The 18,059-nt window shown below is 38.6% G+C and overlaps 1 protein-coding gene across 5 annotated transcripts in view; it reads right to left on the bottom strand.

Annotated features, from left to right (window-relative positions):
- Positions 1 to 18,059, bottom strand: part of SNCAIP (synuclein alpha interacting protein) — an 88,182-nt gene that overhangs the window by 35,801 nt on the left and 34,322 nt on the right. For all 5 annotated transcript variants that reach the window (XM_036403275.2, XM_036403270.2, XM_036403274.2 and 2 more), the window contains 2 exons: positions 16,391 to 16,493; positions 6,517 to 6,589 (listed from right to left, as the gene is read on the bottom strand). In XM_036403275.2, the coding sequence (XP_036259168.1) occupies positions 6,517 to 6,589; positions 16,391 to 16,447 (130 nt within the window). In that variant the 5' untranslated portion in view covers positions 16,448 to 16,493. The remainder of the gene's footprint in view (positions 1 to 6,516; positions 6,590 to 16,390; positions 16,494 to 18,059) is intronic.

Consider the following 18,059-nt stretch of genomic DNA (forward strand, 5'->3'; position numbering starts at 1 on the left):
CCTCTGTATCTAGAGCATGGTGAGAGGTGGAGTATCTGGTATACAACCATCTGTAGAACTACAGGGTAATTGAGTTTTCTCCAATCATCAAGATAACCTCCTGCACAGATGAAATTTTACACTTGTGACAGGCAGTTTCTGTGATACTTACAGTCTAATGGCAAACACCAAAATGCCTCTAAATTGTCCTGAGTTTAATGAAAATATCAGTATCATGTTTTACTTTAAGAAAGCTTATGAATAGCATTGTCAACTGCTCATATTTTTTAAAATGCAGTATTTCAACTTAATGCTCATACAATATTAGGAGGGGACCTGCAGCAAATCTACACAAAGTTTCATATTTGGAGTTTTACTGTCATCTGAAAGAAATGCCTGAGCTTCTTCCTTGTGATATGCCTTCAGCAGAGACTTGAATCAAATAAGACCCACATTAATTCAGGTAAGATAAAGCATTGTGATTTTGACTTTGTATACAGGTGCTGAGGTGTTGACTACACTAGGAAAACTTTCCAAAAACTCATTTTTGTAATCACCAATGTGGGCTCCAAGTGATAGAGGAACGGGTGTCTCTTACAAATCAGTGGATAATCAGAGCCAGATCCAAAGATCTATTTACTCCTTTATTAATATCACAAAATTCATATTTAACTGAATTCATTTTGACTGAAGGTGGCACTGTTTTACAGTTTTAATATATCAATAACCTGTACCAGGAATACATACTGGAGTTCTTTAACATAAACTCTTATAGCATGAGAACCTCAATTAAAGAACAACCCTGCACAGATAAAAATGGAGAGTGTTTGCTCCCATTTAAGTGGAATTTCAAGTCACTCTAAAGAAAAAAGGAAGGGTATACAGGGTAAATAATAATTAATGCTTTTAAATAACAGTGCATCTTTTCCAGGTAATTGAAACAATTTGTGGCTCAATGAATGAATATTTTTTCTTATCTTGGCTTGAGGAAGAATAACACAAAAGCTGTCATTCTCGAATAGATAATAAAGAAAAAGTGAAGAAAATTTTGAAATTTATAAATTTGATTTACTCTTGTATAGAGTGATCTATGGATGTAAAAGGAAGACAGCAAACAAAGTTCTAATGAAAAATCAGAAGAGGTCATTCTGGCACACAATGTGTGAAAAAAGAAGAGGGGGGATGCAAAAATTTGGTAGGAAAATAACTTATATGCAGCTAGCACAATTGTTTTTTACTAAGAAAATTCTTCAGTATTCTACCAAGGAATGATCCAATCAGTATTTTATTGTTTCAGATGTATTTACCTGGGAGATATTTGGGGAGTATAGTCTCGAATATAGAATATAGAATATAGAATACAAGTCTGTGAAATTGATGGTTTTAACACTGCTTCCAAATCAAATTTTACTTTATTTTCTCATACAACTAAAAATTACCAAGAGCATGAGACAGAAATTGAGACAGAAATTTTCTGCTCATTGATTTATCTTTGTCAATTAGAAAACTAATATTTTGAATAATTTTTCAAATGACAGTTTCTTTGGGAATGAATCAAACAGTGCAGAAAGATAACTGCTGGACATTAAAAGTGAATTTGTTTTTACCAATCAGTGAATAAAGATCTAGAGTAGTATATTGCCTTCATTTGAAACAGCCATTTAATGACAACTGAAAGTCATCAAAGATGACAGAATATACTACAACAATGACATGGTTCAGTGAAGCTTGTTTAACACTGTTGTCTTGAACCATTGTTCAAGTGTCCTTAGAAAATTTGCCCAGAAAGAATACAACGAATTTCATGCTTAGTAACAAAAGCATAAAGGACTGATTTCTGTTTCAGTTCATCAGTCTATATTAAACAATGCTGGAAATCAACAGGCACTCAGGCTAACACTTCATTTCAGGAAAAATGTGCTAGCTTGGTCTATTTCTAAACCACACTCTTTAATTTTTTATCTTTGAAGATAAAAAAATTACAGAATCACAGAATATTCTGAATTGGAAGGGATCCACATGGATCATTGAGTCCAGTTCTTAAGTGAATGGCCTGTACAGGGTTTAAACCCACAGTCTTGGAGTTAATTAGCACCATGCTCTAAACAGCTGAGATAATGGCCACCTTAGTGGTTATTATGCTACCTAAAAGATCATTATCTTGATGCACAATTGTAGAAAAAACAATTACCCTTAATCACTTTATTGTGAATAAACCACGATTTTCCCTGCAATTTTTTGCCAATACTATATCTCTTTCCTTGTAATCTGGGGGTACTGACACATATACTGGGTCCAAGGATCCCTTGGAACTTTCCTGAGTCAGAATTCCCTAAATCCAAGAAGGACTCTGAGAAGTCTTAAGGGACTTGGATGCACAACTTGAAGGAATACTAAGGAAGTTTGCAGATGATACCAAATTTGGAGTAGCTGGTTACTCTCTCTGAAGACAAGAGGCCCTGCAGATCAGAGGCCTGGGCAATCACCAACTGTATGAAGCTTAAGAAAGGAAAGTGATGCATTCTGCTCCTCAGATGGCGAAACCCTGGATGAATGGACAGACTGAGAGGCTGGAGAGCAGAGCCATGGAAAAGGACCTGGGGGTCCTGGTCAATGGCAAGCTGAACATGAGCCAGCAGTGCTCTGGCAGCCAGAAGGGCCCTGTGTCCTGGGGGGCATCAGGCACAGCATGGCCAGCTGTGCCTGATGCAAGGGACAGTCCCCAAGGGAGGGGATTGTCCTGCTCTGCTCTGGGACAGCCTCGCCTCGAGTGCCAGGGGCAGTTCTGGGTGCCACAACACAAAAAAGACATTGAGCTGTTAGAGAGGGTCCAAAGGAGGGTAACAAGGATGGTGAAGGGCTTTGGGGTGAAGCCGTGTGAGGAGTGGCTGAGGTCACTTGGTCTGCTCAGCCTGGAGAAGAGGAGACTGAGGGGAGACCTCAATCCAGTTCTGCAGTTCCCCCATGAGGGGAAGCAGAGAGGCAGGCACTGATCTTCTCTGTGGTGACAGTGACTGGTTTCAGGAGAATGGCATGAAACTCGGTCAGGGGAGGTTTAGGTTTGATATCAGGAAAAGTTCTTCACCCAGAGGGTGGCTGGGCACTGGAACAGCTCCCCAGGGAAGTGGTCATAGCACTAACCTGACAGAGCTCAAGAACTGTTTGGGCAATGCTCTCAGGCACGTGGGGTGACTCTTGGGGTGTCCCGTACAGGGCCAGGAGTTGGACTTTGATGATCCTTGTGGGCACCCTCCAAGTCAGAATATTTTGTGATTCTTTGATTCTGAGACAGGATGGAGACTCTGCTGCTTCATGGCTGTCATGCACATCTTGCAGAAGAGCAAGGCAGGAACAGGACCTTCCCAACAATACACTCCACCTGCCAGTGCTCTCCAATAAAGGGAGGAAATGGTGGCATTTCAAGGAGGAAAAACTACACATTGGGAAAACTTTCTAACACCTCCCTTTCCAAAGGAACAAGTAATCTGAGCAAAAGTTACAGGCCATCAGAAATAGTTAAAAAAACCCAAAAAGTCTGCTGAAGGAATTATGTGAAATACTAGAGAAGACACACTGACTTCTAAACACAGTACTTGACTAGGATTAAAAGTGCTTGGAGTAATTTGAAAACAATGTAACCAAATACTTTCATATGTTACTAACTTATTATTCAGTGTTTACATGAAAGGGGGAAAGAAAATCGGAATGACAGGGCTATTTACCAAACTTATCTGCAAACAATGAATAGTAACACTTCCATATTGTTAGACATATAGTTAAGAAATGTAATTCCATAATAAGAAATGGGTCTGGTTTATATCTGTTCCAACAATCCTGCTGGTGAAAATTGTTGCCTATGTATATATGTATATATACATATATATAATTATTTTTTCAAGTATTTGAATTCGAATCTTACTTTCTCCACAATCTTTTCTTAACTGTATCAGTGAACTAAATATTTTCCTAAGAGAAAGATGACAGACAAATTTTTTTTAGATTATGACATGTCTTATCTATGGTTGACATTTGCTTAACTTTTAGTTCTTCTGAAAAAAGAATTATTGGACAGCTACTTTCATAGTCCTCTCTGTTTTAAAGGAGAAATGCAACATCTAAGTAAGCAGGAGTCAGTAAGAGGTAAAAAGCTAGATCAGCACTTTGTAAAACCTCTGAGTTTTTCTTTTTGTAACTACTTGAATTAACAGTGGAATGCAGATATAAATTAGTATGAATGCTTCATGCTGTAGTATGAAAGATTTATTATATAATCCATTTTCATTAAAAATAGCAGACATCATCAATACTTTGGCATCATTATTTCAATGATCTACAGTATAGGGAAGGCAAAAGACTGTGTCAAAAGCAACTATGAAGTTATCAAATGGAGCCTTATATAATGTTGACTAATCCAGCTATGTTGATATTTCAAGATACTTGAGATATTCAAATCTGTACAGACATGTAAAGTGATACACTCCTGTTCAGCACTATATTATTACTCAGTAAATAAACAGAGTAAAAATAAAAATATTTCAGTACCATCTCCAATTCACCAAAATAAATGTTGACTAGCAAGAAAACTCAGCTTTTAGTACTATTTCCACTTTTCCAATACTACTATCAGTACAAAAGACCTCTTTTTTACTCTGTACTTTTAACCAATCTGCAACTAACTTCTACTGGTGGACTCCCCAGAGCTACTACTGTCTTCCAGCAAACCCTGTATTTGCTTCTGTCAACCCCTTTTTAAGGGAATAGATGAGTACTGATTTAATTAAAATCATAATAAAAAAATGTCCATCTGCAGAGGCAACCACGGAACAAGAGAGATACACGGGATGCTGTCAGCATCCCACAATCTAAAGGAAGAGCTCATAATCAATATTTCATCCTTACTATTGGATTACATTTCACTTTATGACTACTACCTTAATTTTAAATGGAGAAAGAAGAATGGAGGAGGAATATGGGAGAGAATGGTGGGAGCATGTGGGGAGCAATGAGGGATTGCTATAGAGTATGGCAGGGAAGAAGGATGAGCAGAAGGGGGAAGAAGTGGGTGAAAACAAGGAAGGGGGAGAGAAGGAGGCAGGAGGAATGAGAGAAGAGTGGGAGAAGAACAGTGTGGAGCAACAGTGTGACAACAGGAAAACAGGGAGAGTGGAAGTAAGAATGGGTAAGAAAGGAGAAGAAGTGGGAAGGAATTGGAAGAAAGGGGAAAGGTGTCAGGATGCAAGGGATGAGGAAGCAGGGAAGTACCAGCAAGAAGGAAGGAAGAAGACAGAAGAAAAGGGATAGGGATGAGACAGGGATAGGGGAAGGATAGAAGGGTGTAAAGGGGTAGGATGGGAAGAAAGAGGGGAATATGCAAGGGAGGATGGAGGGGAGAATGGGGTGAGACTGGGGTAGAAGGAGATAGGGTAATTTGAGAGGGGTGCATCAAGAGTCTTCACCCATTACACTTCTGCCCTGCTCTTGCTTGCAACAAGTAATACTATGCGCAACCACTGCTGTGCCCTGTGCAGACAAGTAAGTATTGTGAAAGTAATATTCAAGTAAGTATTGTAAGGAGAGGTTTGCTTCTCTTTATTGCCAAGGACAGTGGCATGTGGTGACCTGGCCTCTAATAACTCTGTTAGAAGAAGTAGCAATCAGAAAGTTTTCATTTAAGTTAAACACAGTAAAAATTTTTAAAAGTCTGAAAGAAAATATAGAAATAAAAGTTGCTGAAATATAGCATGGTTCTTAAGCCCTTGTATCATCCCATCATCCCATCAATTCCAGATCTCCTGCCTCTGTTATAAAAGTACTTGATGAAACAATATTAACAAAAGTTCAATTAAAAGATCAAAAAAGCACAATAAACTTTTCATAGCTCAACAAAAATGCTTCTCTTACCAATTCATTTCTCCTCCATCAGGAAGAGAAAAATAAAAGCAGATTAATCTGATTTACAGAGTGAAAAACAACGCTGAATGCACTTTTTGTCAGGGGGCAGGGGGAAGGTCTCCAGCTGGTTCTCATCTATATGCCATGATTCTTCATTTAGTTTACACTATTAAACTAAAAAACTCTGCTTTAATCTTAACTATTACAGTATGCCTTAGAGTAGATTCTATCATGTAGCATCCTTGATACAGTTTCAGACTCTGGCAAAACATCATCCCTCAGACTGGTCGTGGCCATATGGGTAGTAAATGTATCCAACATTTTTTCATTGGCGCCTACATTATTACGTCTTGTCACCAATGGTTTCTCGGGTTTTCAAGTAAATTGTTGCACATACTGTGGTTTGGAGCTGCTGAGATGAAGCCCTACATTTATCTGTATACAGCCAAATCCTTTTTTGGAACTTTCTTTCCTTCTAATGAACTAACATCTGTTGAAAAAAAAGAAACTCATGTTTCCAGAACACTGTACATAAATGAGAAAAAACAAAACAACAGGACACTGCCAAGAAGTTATTGTTGCCAAACTGTACATGATTTAAACAAAGCCTAGAATAGTATGGGTGGACAAAAATGGGCATCATACCTGATCTGTCTTCATTTTGTGAATCACACCTTCTACATAATTCTGGGATGGTCTTGAGAGAAGTTACAGAATACTGTAAAAAAGGAAAACAAAATGTATAGAGGGAATAATTAAAAAAAGACAAAAAGTAAGATTTCCAAGAGATTCAAATGTCATGTACACTAACTAAATCTACAAAGCAAGGCTGCTTCTGGCAGTCTGATGGTCTAAGGTTGCATGAGAAAAGCAAAAGGCACCTGCTTTTGTTTCCCACCCGGAGACATCCGAAACAGACTTTCAAAGCCAGAGCAAATCATCTCCTCACCTCAGATTTCTCCTTCCTGCAGGTCACCACTACTCAAGGCACAAACACAATGTGAGATACATCAGAGATCAGACCATATGCGGGCTTCAAGGGTCTCACTTTGCCCACCTGTGCACCTTTATGGTGCTGCAGTGCAACAATTACCATGCTCAAAAATTACAATTCAAGCTGTCACAATCTGATATGTAAAAGGGATGCAGAATATCTGCACTGCAGAGATTTTATTCCAGAGAGGAGGGTGTGTACCCAAACATATCAGACAACAGGCTCATTTCTCTAACCTGGGCTTTATTAAAGCAAACTTGTACTATTATTTTGATGTAAGTAAAATATTTACAAAATAAAACACATCTAATATGAATCAGCATGTTATTCTCCACATTAACCATTCAAAAATGGAAAATAAAAAACCCAGAGGTGCATAGGTATTTTACTAAAAAGAATTTTTTAGTTTATATACTTGTGGAATACCTTTAGAAAGACATAGAATCCAGAGTTATAAAACCATACATTCTGATATAGTTGCTTTATAGCAAGTCTTTCTTAATCAAATGCTTAAATGTTATAGGAATCTCCATTTAAACAAATGAAAATCATTAAGATTTTCATTTGAAAGAAATGAAAGAAATATCAATTACTTTGCTTATACTAAAAAAGACCCTATAAAACAGTATTTTGGAAACTTAAATAGGAAAAAAAAGCATTTAGGATTAGCACAACTGAAATTTTTCTAAGAATACATAAACACCATATGTTTTCAAAGAAACAGACATTTTAGTTGGTGTGCTGTTGACCAATGAAGCAAAACAACTACATATGAAACCATATAAACTTTCCATGCAAAAAAAAGAAATAGTGATACATTGTCTTGGGTTTTGCTGACAGTTAGTCATTCGGTGTTTGACATGTTTCTAAAGCACAGCTGGCAATCTCTTTCAAAATAATCTAAATTCAAGCTCATGTGACCAATTGCAGAGTAATGTACTTTTCTGGTGCAAGTTTAAGACTGTTACTCAAATAACTGTAGTTACTTCATTAAGCCTAGAAAACCTCCCAGGCCCTACTTTTTCCCTTGCCGACCTAATTCAGGGATGTATTGAGAAACCTCAACCACAAGAAGAAACCCTCGTAAGTATTCCCAGGATCAACACTGAACTTATTAATTAAAATGTGAAGCAGCACTCCAGAACTACCCAGTGATTCCAATCCCCACTAAACAAGGGGCTGTGTATAAGGCTGTGACTGTTTCAGGATATGACAGCCTAAAGCAAAAAAGAACAGAGCTGAGACAGTGAGAAGGATGCTACTAAAGACAAATTAATACATGGACAAACACCATGTGCTGTCCTTCACTTTAGTTATTGTTTAATAAAGCCTGAGCTGTTAAGCTATACATCTTGCTATTTCAGCACAAAGACTTAGAATGCAATGTTGAACTGGTCTAGTAAGACTCTCAAAAGAATCCAAGAGGATGTCTCCAAGGAATATGGTAGCTTCATAAGACCAGCTGTTGCAGTTTAAACTATTACACAGTTTGTAATTCAATTAGAAAGAGGCCTTTTGTATTCTATTGCTATGTATTTTGTCAGACAACTTCAAAAACAGAAAGCCGTCTTTCTTTTTGTCTTTTTCCTGCTCTTTCTTGGAAAACCAGATTTTTTTTCTGTTTCAGCATTGCTCTAAAATGTATTCAGTTAGTAATCCCACCACCAAAAATCTATCGAATGTTTATAAATTTGTTATTCATTTTGATAATATTGGTTTGATTTCATTAACAGATTTCCTCCTACTTACCTCTGTTCTCAAAGATACTTCTGCAAATTTACATTTTTGCCTTCTGTATTTTGTGGTTAAAATGTAAAGAACCAGCTTTTGGTTCATGAAAAAAATAAAATTACTTTTTCAAGAGGACCTTTCCCAACCATAAAAACAATCGATTTCGCACATATCTAAGCTCCAGTTCTAATAATCAGTAATGTCTTCTAGCTTTTCTTCAACTGCAAATTTCAAGGTTAAACAGGACATCAAAAGAAGTTGAGACTGCCATCCTTCCTTGGAACAGAATTTAAGACTTAGTACGTATTCAACTGCATTTAAAATTAATAACTTTCAACTCTTCATCTAATAATTTCAATTTTTTTTGCATGCAAAATTAAACACAACTTCTCACGTTTCACTACTGGAGTAACCACTTCAGCCAGAGCAGAGGACCATGCCCAAGGGCAGAACTGACAATTTCAGAGCTGAGCACATCCTGTTACTTCCTCAGCCAATGCTTACTGTGATCTTTGGTATTTAATTAAAGTCTGTTGTGGTTGATGGTGACATTCAGTAACAAACTAAGAGCTTGTTCCTAAGATAACATATGTAATGGAATTTTTGATCACTGTTTGAGGTCTGAGTTCCTTTTCAGCATTTAAGGCCTGCCGAAATAGTGAATTCTAATAAGCCTCTAAAGAATGCAATGTATGCATGCAGAATACTATGTTGTATGCAGAATACTATGTTGTATGCATAGTGTGACTTTGTAAGATGGAAGGGCAGTATCAACAGCAAATGAGACAAGAAGCAGTAGCAAGCATTCCATGCAAATGCAAGATAGTCCCACATATTTTTCCAATGGACACTGGTAATTCAAGGAAAAATGGGACTTCCCTTATAATACAATACTTTTGTTCATTATGTAACACTGCACTACAGAATCTGAATTAATGCCAAGATTAACCTTTCAAATTTCACATGGTTTTCAAATTTTAATGCAATGAATTTCAAACAAAACACATAAGAAAAAAAAAATCTTTAATAGGACTGTTCTGCTCTGTGCCACTTGTCCACCACTTGCACACACACTTATGTTCCAGAAGTATCAACTGATCATAGGTAGTAGCAGAGAAATATTACAGAAAATAGTAAAAAGCCCAAGTAAATTAAGAATCAAAAGTTACTTTTCCACATTCTGCTGAATCCTAAATGGAGTCAAAGTGCAAAGTTGTCTGCATAGTGTGACTCTCAGACCACATTGTCACAACCATGACAACCCACAAAGCATGAAGGACCACATCCAACTGTTTGCAGTATCAGAACTCAAATAATTTACTGCCACCGGTGACTCTGTCCTGATCCTAAATGCAGAGTTCTGTTTTCATTTTGGTACTGAAAAGAGACACTGTCCTCCATTACAGCACCTTTTCTCAAGTGTGTCCATGTAAATAGTCTCATTTCAGTTTATTTGTGGTAGTGGTAAAAAAAAAGTTTCATTGATATTAAAAACCTATTAAATTAGCCACTTTACAATGCATCTTCTTAATCATTTAACTGTGCAATGTCATTGTATTTCTGAGACATTTATTTGAGAATAGCAAGATATATTGAGAAAAAGTAAAGGAACAATATTTGGCCTGATGTTGCAGGAAGATTTTTCTCAATAGTAGTGTCAATTTAAGCAGCTTCCAAACAAAAAACAGAGAAGGAAAGAGATTAGACTGGTATGGTGCATGTGGGAAATATCACCTCCTCAAACTAAGTGTCTTTCTTACAGCTGTGAAGAACATCTTTGGAGCACTAGTTAGGTTATTTGGGCTATGTGTTGTGCATTTTATATAGACACTTGATATATTATTCTTCCCTTTAGCTTAAAAGGGGACCTATATAGACACTACTTACACAATTAGGGGTACAAAATGTCTGTCTGAAACTAACACTTCCACCCAGTGGACATCTGCATTTTGCTTCATTCTGAAATGGGAGACAGGAAGAAAAGAGAGATGTAAGAGAGAGCTTCAGCTGGATGGTAAATGAATCAATGCTGCAGCTAATGATCGTGCCTGCACGGTGATGTAGGACCCTGCACACTGAGCCCAGCAGGATTGGTGGCTGGGTAGGCAAAGTCTGGCTGTGTGTGAGCCTGAGGGGTGATCCAGCTCTTCCTGTGGCCAAGGAAGGGTGCAGCAGGCTCAGGAGGGGCCCTCTGTCGAGTAAATGGGAGGCTAGCAGCTTGGCATACTCCTGACCACACATAGGAAAATGCACATCTGAGTCTTCCCTGCCAGGCAAGGATTCACAAGAAGTTTTTTAAGCTGTCCCAAAATTCTTGATGATTCAACAGCTGTTTACTTAGATTGGAACTCAATTACTGCACTTTCATTTCACAAACCTTTAAATCGGGAGCAGTCTCACACTGGCACCACTGAGCCTGTCTTTCATTCATACAGAGCTAAGAAAATGATCAGAGCAATTGTCTATACACTCAATCTCTAAGAGTTTACAAGTATCTTAGCATGGGGAACTCTGGTTATGATGAGGTTATCTTGTACTATTTCTGTAAACCAAAAAATAAAATTGTTTCAATTTCCTCAATTTGCCAGTGCAATATAAATCCTGCATTCCAACCAAAGGGTTAGGAAACCTTCAGGTAACCATACCAAGCATACCAAGCATAAAACTTCAGAGCAGGAATAAATTTATATTCAAAATCACAAGAAATAGCAAAAAGGTGAAAGCATAAAACATAAATTTGACAATGTATCTATCATTTAATGCAACCTAAAGGTCTTTTATTTCCCCTTTCCTTTCTGTAAGCAGTTATTAATGAGAAATAAATGAAAATATTCAGCTGGGTTGCTTAATGTTATTGCATACAGATTATTATTTTTGTTTAACATAAACAAGAGCCCCAGAAACCTATTCTGCTATCTGAATTACAGTCAAATATACTATACCATTTAGATCAGGAATGGAACCATCTTAGTTTATAAAATGAGCACCACATTTACATTCCAGAACCTTGATGGAGTTGGTAGATGTAGCTGCTAAGCCATGCTCAATAATATTTTAACAGTCATAGCAGTCAGTCTCCAATGACTGGATAAAAGTGGCATCACATTCTCCTTTAAAAAGGATGAAAAGAAGGCCTCCAGGAACTACTAGTAGGTCAGCCATGCCTCAGTGCCCAGTAAAAGCATGGAACAGATCCTCTTGGAACTTATGCTGAAACATATGGATGGCAGAGGGGTGATTAGAGACAGCCAGCGTGGCTTCACAAAGGGAAAATTGTGCCTGACTAAGATAGTAGTCTCCTACAATGGAGTGAGAGAGCTACAGAGAGAGCCTCAGCTTCTGTAATGTCTTTGGCACACGGTATCCAAGTACAACTTCCTTGCCTCTAATTTAGAGAGACATGGGTTTGACGGATAGATGGACAAGGAATTGGCCATGTCCAATGAGTTATAATCAGCAGCTCAGTCTCCAAGTGAAACTCAGCAATGAGTGGTGTCCCTCAAGGATGCATACTGCAACCAGAAGCATTTAATATCTTTGTCAAGGACATAGATGATGGGATCAGGTGCAAGTTTTCACATGACACCAAGCTGAGTGGTTAATTTGCTGGAGAGATGGAATGCCATCCAGAGGGACCTTGGGACACGTTGTGGTGTGGGCCCACATGAACACCATAAAGTTCAACAATGTCAAGATCCTGTGCCTGTGTGTCAGAGCTATGCCCAGTATCCATACAGACTTAGATATTGAGAGCAGCTCTGCAGAGAAGGACTTGGCATACTGGAGGATAAACAATTTGACATAAACTGGAAATGCTCACTTGCAGACCAGAAAATCAGTCATATCCTGGGCTGCACAAAAAGTCTGGCCAGCAGAGTAAGGGAGGCGATCCTCCCACGGACTTCGTTCTTGGGAGAATCCACCTGGAGTACTGTCTCCACTGGGACAAAAATGACATGGACCTGCTCAGTGTGTCCAGAAAAAGATCATGAAAATAGCCAGGGGCCTGGGCCACCCTCTTCTGTGAAGTAAGGCTGAGAGAGAGTTTGGATTCTTCATCCTGGAGAACAGGTGGCTGCAGGGAGACTTTCTTACAGCCTTCCAATACATACAGGAGGCTTATAAGAAAAATGCAGATTGTTTTCCAGGGCCTGTAGTGACAGGACAAGGGGCAAATGAGAAAACATCAATTTAGATTGGATACAACAAGGACATTTTTTACAATGAGGGTAGTGAGACACTGCAACAGGCTGCCCAGAGAAGTTGTGGATGCCCACCACACATGATTGTATTTGGTTTATGTGGCAAACTAAGAGCGGAGGCTGCCTCCATGTAGGAGGGGCTGCTGGCAAAGGCTGAGCCCATCAGAAATGTTGACAGCACCTCTGGGATAACAGACTTAAGAAAGGGTAAGAAGTACTGCATAAAAGCTGGGAGAGAGGAACAATAAAATGTGAGATACCAAGGTCAGTGAAGAAGTAGGGGAAGGAAGGCAGAGTTCCAGATGCTGTGGCAGACATTCCCCTGCAGTCACAGGAGAATACCATAATGGAGCCCATATCACAGACATCCAGCCTTCAGCCCACAGAGGACCTCACACTGGAGTGTGTGGAGTGCCCTGAAGAAACCTGCAGCTTGCAGAAAGACAGTGCTGGAACAGGGTCCTGGCAGGAACTAATACTTGTGCAGAGGAGACCACATTGTAGCAGGTTTTCTAGCAGGAACTGTGACCCTTTGTCACAGTTTGTGAGACCCATACTGGAGCAGTCTGCTCCTGAAGGATTCTGTCTCATGGAAAGGATGCATGCTGGTGCAGTCCATGAAGAATGCTGGTCCTTGGGAAGAATTCACACTGGAGAAGTTCACAGAGGACTGCCTTCCATGGGTAGGACCCCACGCTGGTGCAAGCATGAAGAGGATGAGGAGGGAACAGCGGAGACATTCTGTGATAACCTGTCTTAGGTTACAATGTAAGATGCACCCAGAAGTATGTATTCTATCACCATCTTCATAAGCTGTTAAAACCAGGTAGGGCAGTGCTCCTTATCTACTTCATGACTCATCCCTGATAACTCGTGGGGATATCTTCTGCTAATGGGCCATTGAGTCTCACTGCAAGACTGATAAAATTACATCATCCATTGTGAGATGCTCCACCCAGCAGGAGGATCCAAGGATTCCTACCTGGATATGATCGGAAGTTTGGAACATAACAGGCAGCTTTATCCACTGAATTCCCAGAGGACAAGAGCTCCACAACCACCACTGGATCTTTGGAGGAAGATCAAGCCCTTCTACAGGATCACTGCTTCACAGAACTACATCTATCACTTCAAGAGGACTGCAGCCACCATTTAATCAGATAATACCAACACCCTGATGCACAGGGTGTCAGGTCGCATTCAGACTCTGTCAGTGTCAGTGTTTCTGTAATATTGCACTTACTTTAATTTTCCTATTAAATTGTACTTCTGACTTGGGATCTCCCACTGGTTTGCCTTCAAACTAGTACCTGAATGCAAACCCCATCATCCCCCATCCCCCTGTGCTTATCCAGGTGGTAAAGCAAAGCACTCAGGAGTGAAGTTGAGACTGCGGAGAGGGAGGAGAGGGGAAAAGGTGCTTTTAGATTTGTCCTTGTTTCTCATCATCCTGTGCTTTTTGATTGGCAGTAAATTAATATCACCAAGAAGAGTCTTTTTTTGCAATTACACTAATTGCTGAGTGGTGTCCCTCTCCCTAAACCACAAGTTTCTTGATGGAGCAGGGAGTGGCTTGGTGGGTACCTGATAACCAGTCAATGTCAACCCATCACAATGAGCCTTGGAACAACCTGATCTAGTGGAAGGTATCCCTACCTATGACAGGGAGACTGGAACTCAATGACCTTCCAATCTCTCTTCCAACCAAAACCTTCTAGGATTCCATGATATTGGAGAAATGTGGTTTCTTTTTCTCATGTACAAATGTAACATAAAAACAAACCAACAAACCAACAAAAAACCCCCAAAAAACAAAAAACCAACCAACCAAAACCAAACCAAACAAACAAAAATAAAGTAAGAACCCAAACACACTTTCCCCACCCCCTTTCCCTTACTTACTTATATATTTGCCTTTTAAATCAAATTCCTGTCTTTCTGTCTATCTTTTTTTTGATTATTACATTTTGGTCAATTTTGCTGAAATGGATGAGAAGGGTCTGGACTACAAACAGTGGCTTTCTAAATGAGGTACATTTGTAAGTGCATCATTTTAACAGCCTTCTTGCTGCCATTATTATTAGTCACTTTTCTGCACTGGATTAGAACCAGAGGGCTAACATGAATAATATAATTTGCTAATACAGATGCTGTGCAGCTGCTCTTACCGGAGCAGGCTAATGATAAAAGGTGAAGGTCAGGTATTTTTAAACTGTGTATGATGAGATATGAGCAGAGCACTAGAGTAACCATGAATTGTCTGGTTGATCTGGGTTCTGGCAACAAATCCTTTGTCCTCTTAGTTGTTAAAGCAAGGAGTAAACCTGCTACCTCAATCACTTGTGATGATTTTTTATTTAATGTTCAGCATCCCCTGAAAGAACAGCCTATGAAAGCAGGCAGCCTGAGCTGTTCAGCAGTGAGTAACCTAACCCACCAGTATGCAGCAACAGCCACAAGGGGAGGGACATGGAAAGGTTACATCTATTATGTTTTACAGTTTTACTAAACTGAGTATAGAAACAGATACCAGGACATAATCTGGCATATAACAGTAATATAAAGAAAGTTGCCCATAATAAGGTATTCACTCAAGATTGGCTTATTGTCTTGTAATATTTTGGGCATTTGCCATATTCTGCTTTAATAAAAATTCAACAGTACAATAGGTAGAAAAAAAAATTCTCTTCAAAAGGAATTTGTCAGTGAATAAAGCATCTGGAATGTTTTAAAATGAATCAGGAGTCCCAAATGCTAACAGGAAAACCAGGACCTTTGTGGAAAAAAAACTATAAAACTATGAAACATGGGAGGAGATGGTGGCATACTTTAATCTGAAAATTGAATTAATAAAATCTCTTACAGGAGATTTAATTTATGTATTCAAGTCTATTTTTTCTCAAACATTGAACATATGAACAACTCCATTGCACAAAAAGCAGAAACACTGGCAGTAGGAGCAGTGTTATGAGTAATAGAGAAATACACAGTACCAGTGCCTCCTATAAAAACACTAAAAATGAGAAAGTATTTTTGTTTGTAATCAGGCTGATTTATTTGTGACACTAAGGATCACTGCTGCCTATGAATCCCTAGAAGTCTTTCTATCTCTTACTGTACACTACCACATCACACCTAAGGATAAAACCAAGGATAAAAATCAAGCTGTCCTGGGAAATGGCTCCTCATCAAAAAGTCAAAGGTGAGAGAAACAGGTTTTCAACAACTGAAATACATTTAATTAAAAAAGTAAACTTAAAATGTTGGTGTCTAAGGCTAGCACTACAGCACATATAGCTCATTCAGGACAAAACAGGAGAGAAGCAACCCAGAAATGAAACTAATTTATTAATTTTGTCTACTAGTAATTTTTACTGCCTGAAGGAGAGGAATCAAGTTTTCATTCTAAGCTTTTTAGAGAGATTTCCTTTACAAAACATCTGATTTTTATTCTAAATTCAACCTATCTAAACATTCCCTTAAATGAAATAAAAAGAAGTGTGGCTTATGACAGGAGTATTGCCTTTTATATCAGGACTGAGATATCTAAGGTTGTCTCAACTTGAACAAATAAAATAAGATGTGTACTTACCGATATATCATCGCTAAAATCTATTTCATCCAAATCAAGGTATTCAGGAGCTTCCATTATTCTCTTATGGACATTTTGGGTGAGTCAGCACATTAGTAAAGACCTAATTAAGAAAAGAAAAATGTCTTTAGAGAGCCAAAATCACACAGAAGAGTTTTCATATAGTTGCTACAATACTGAAACATTTAACTTTAATAGTAAAGTACTAATAAAGTACTAACTTAATCTTAGAATATAAATACAATTTGCCACCTCTACTCTGCATATTGTAAAGCAGACATTCCAATTTTCTGGGAGAACAGCTAAGTGCTACTTGAAGTAGAAGTAAAAAATACTTGGTTTAGCATCACTCAGTCCCTCCAGAAGTTCAATACAGGTATAAAGACCTAAGCTGTTGAACACCCTCATGACCTTGCAACCATAGCTGTGTTAATGATGTGCCTTCTCATGAGAATAAGACATTTACTCACAGCAACTCCTGTTACTGTAGTTTTCCTCTTCCCAAGATGGCAGAAAAAAACTGAGATTCCTGCTGCGCACAGACAGCAAAGTCCTATCACACCTTATCTCTGCTTACAAGCAGACTAACACACAATGCAGCCAGTGCTTTACAGATTAATGGTTTACCACCCCTCAGGCTCTGATTGCACATCAACAAATTCAATACCAGAATTATATCATGTGCGTTAATTATCAGGGGCATTAACCATTTTCTTACAGCAAGAGGAAAAGAAGAGCAAATTCTCTTGCAAAGCAAGAAATTTGTCTGGAAAAATCAGTATTAGATCTGAATAAATTGAAGCGTCAACAGTCAGAAGACCAAAGACAATAAACCCCTCATTGTCAATCCTAACTACAATGAAGGTGTGTATTATCACTACAGACAAGTGCCACAGAAAAGTAGAAAAGGAAGGTATTTTAAAGGAAGCAGAAAAACAAAAGCACAATGCATTTTTCAATAATGTGAGTCACCACATAAGGATTAAGTATTATTATAGGAGAAAATTAAATCCTCCAGTACTTGTACATAGCAAAGGAAACACCCTAAGGAAAAAAAAAAAGACACAAACCCAATTTATTCCTATGACAACTACCAAGAAATATGTTTATGAATAATGAAATCAGCTCTGTAGGCCTAAATAAAATCACTGTGTGAAACTTCCACATGCATTTAAAAATGTCCTAGGATATGGGGTCTGAAAAAAAAAGCTTTTCTGTAAGTGTCAGACAAAACCTCAGTAATTTATCTCCCTAATAACACACTATCCAAGCACAAAGCTGACCTTAATACACCTGTTCTTGAGAAGCTATTAGAAAGAGAACCAGTAGGCAAAACTCCAGTAATACCCTAAAACAGACAGAAAAGCAAATTTTTGTTTCTTACTGAAGCTCTATCAGCATCATTTTCTCATTAAGTGAATGTTCCAGTTTTGGCTGGGGTGGAGTTAATTTTCTTCACAGCAGATAGTATGGGGCTGGGAATGGGACTTGTGCTGGAAACAGAGTTGATAATTCTGGGATGCTTTCATTACTGCTGAGCAGGGCTTACATAGAGCTAAAGACACTTCTGCTCCCTATCCCTCCCCACCTGTGAGCAGGCTGCGGATGCTAAAGGAGTTGGGACAGCCAGGACAGATGATCCCAACTAACTCAATGAGGTATTCCACAG

The sequence above is a fragment of the Molothrus ater genome, chromosome Z (assembly GCF_012460135.2).
Source record: "Molothrus ater isolate BHLD 08-10-18 breed brown headed cowbird chromosome Z, BPBGC_Mater_1.1, whole genome shotgun sequence".
In the NCBI taxonomy this organism is placed as follows: domain Eukaryota; kingdom Metazoa; phylum Chordata; class Aves; order Passeriformes; family Icteridae; genus Molothrus; species Molothrus ater.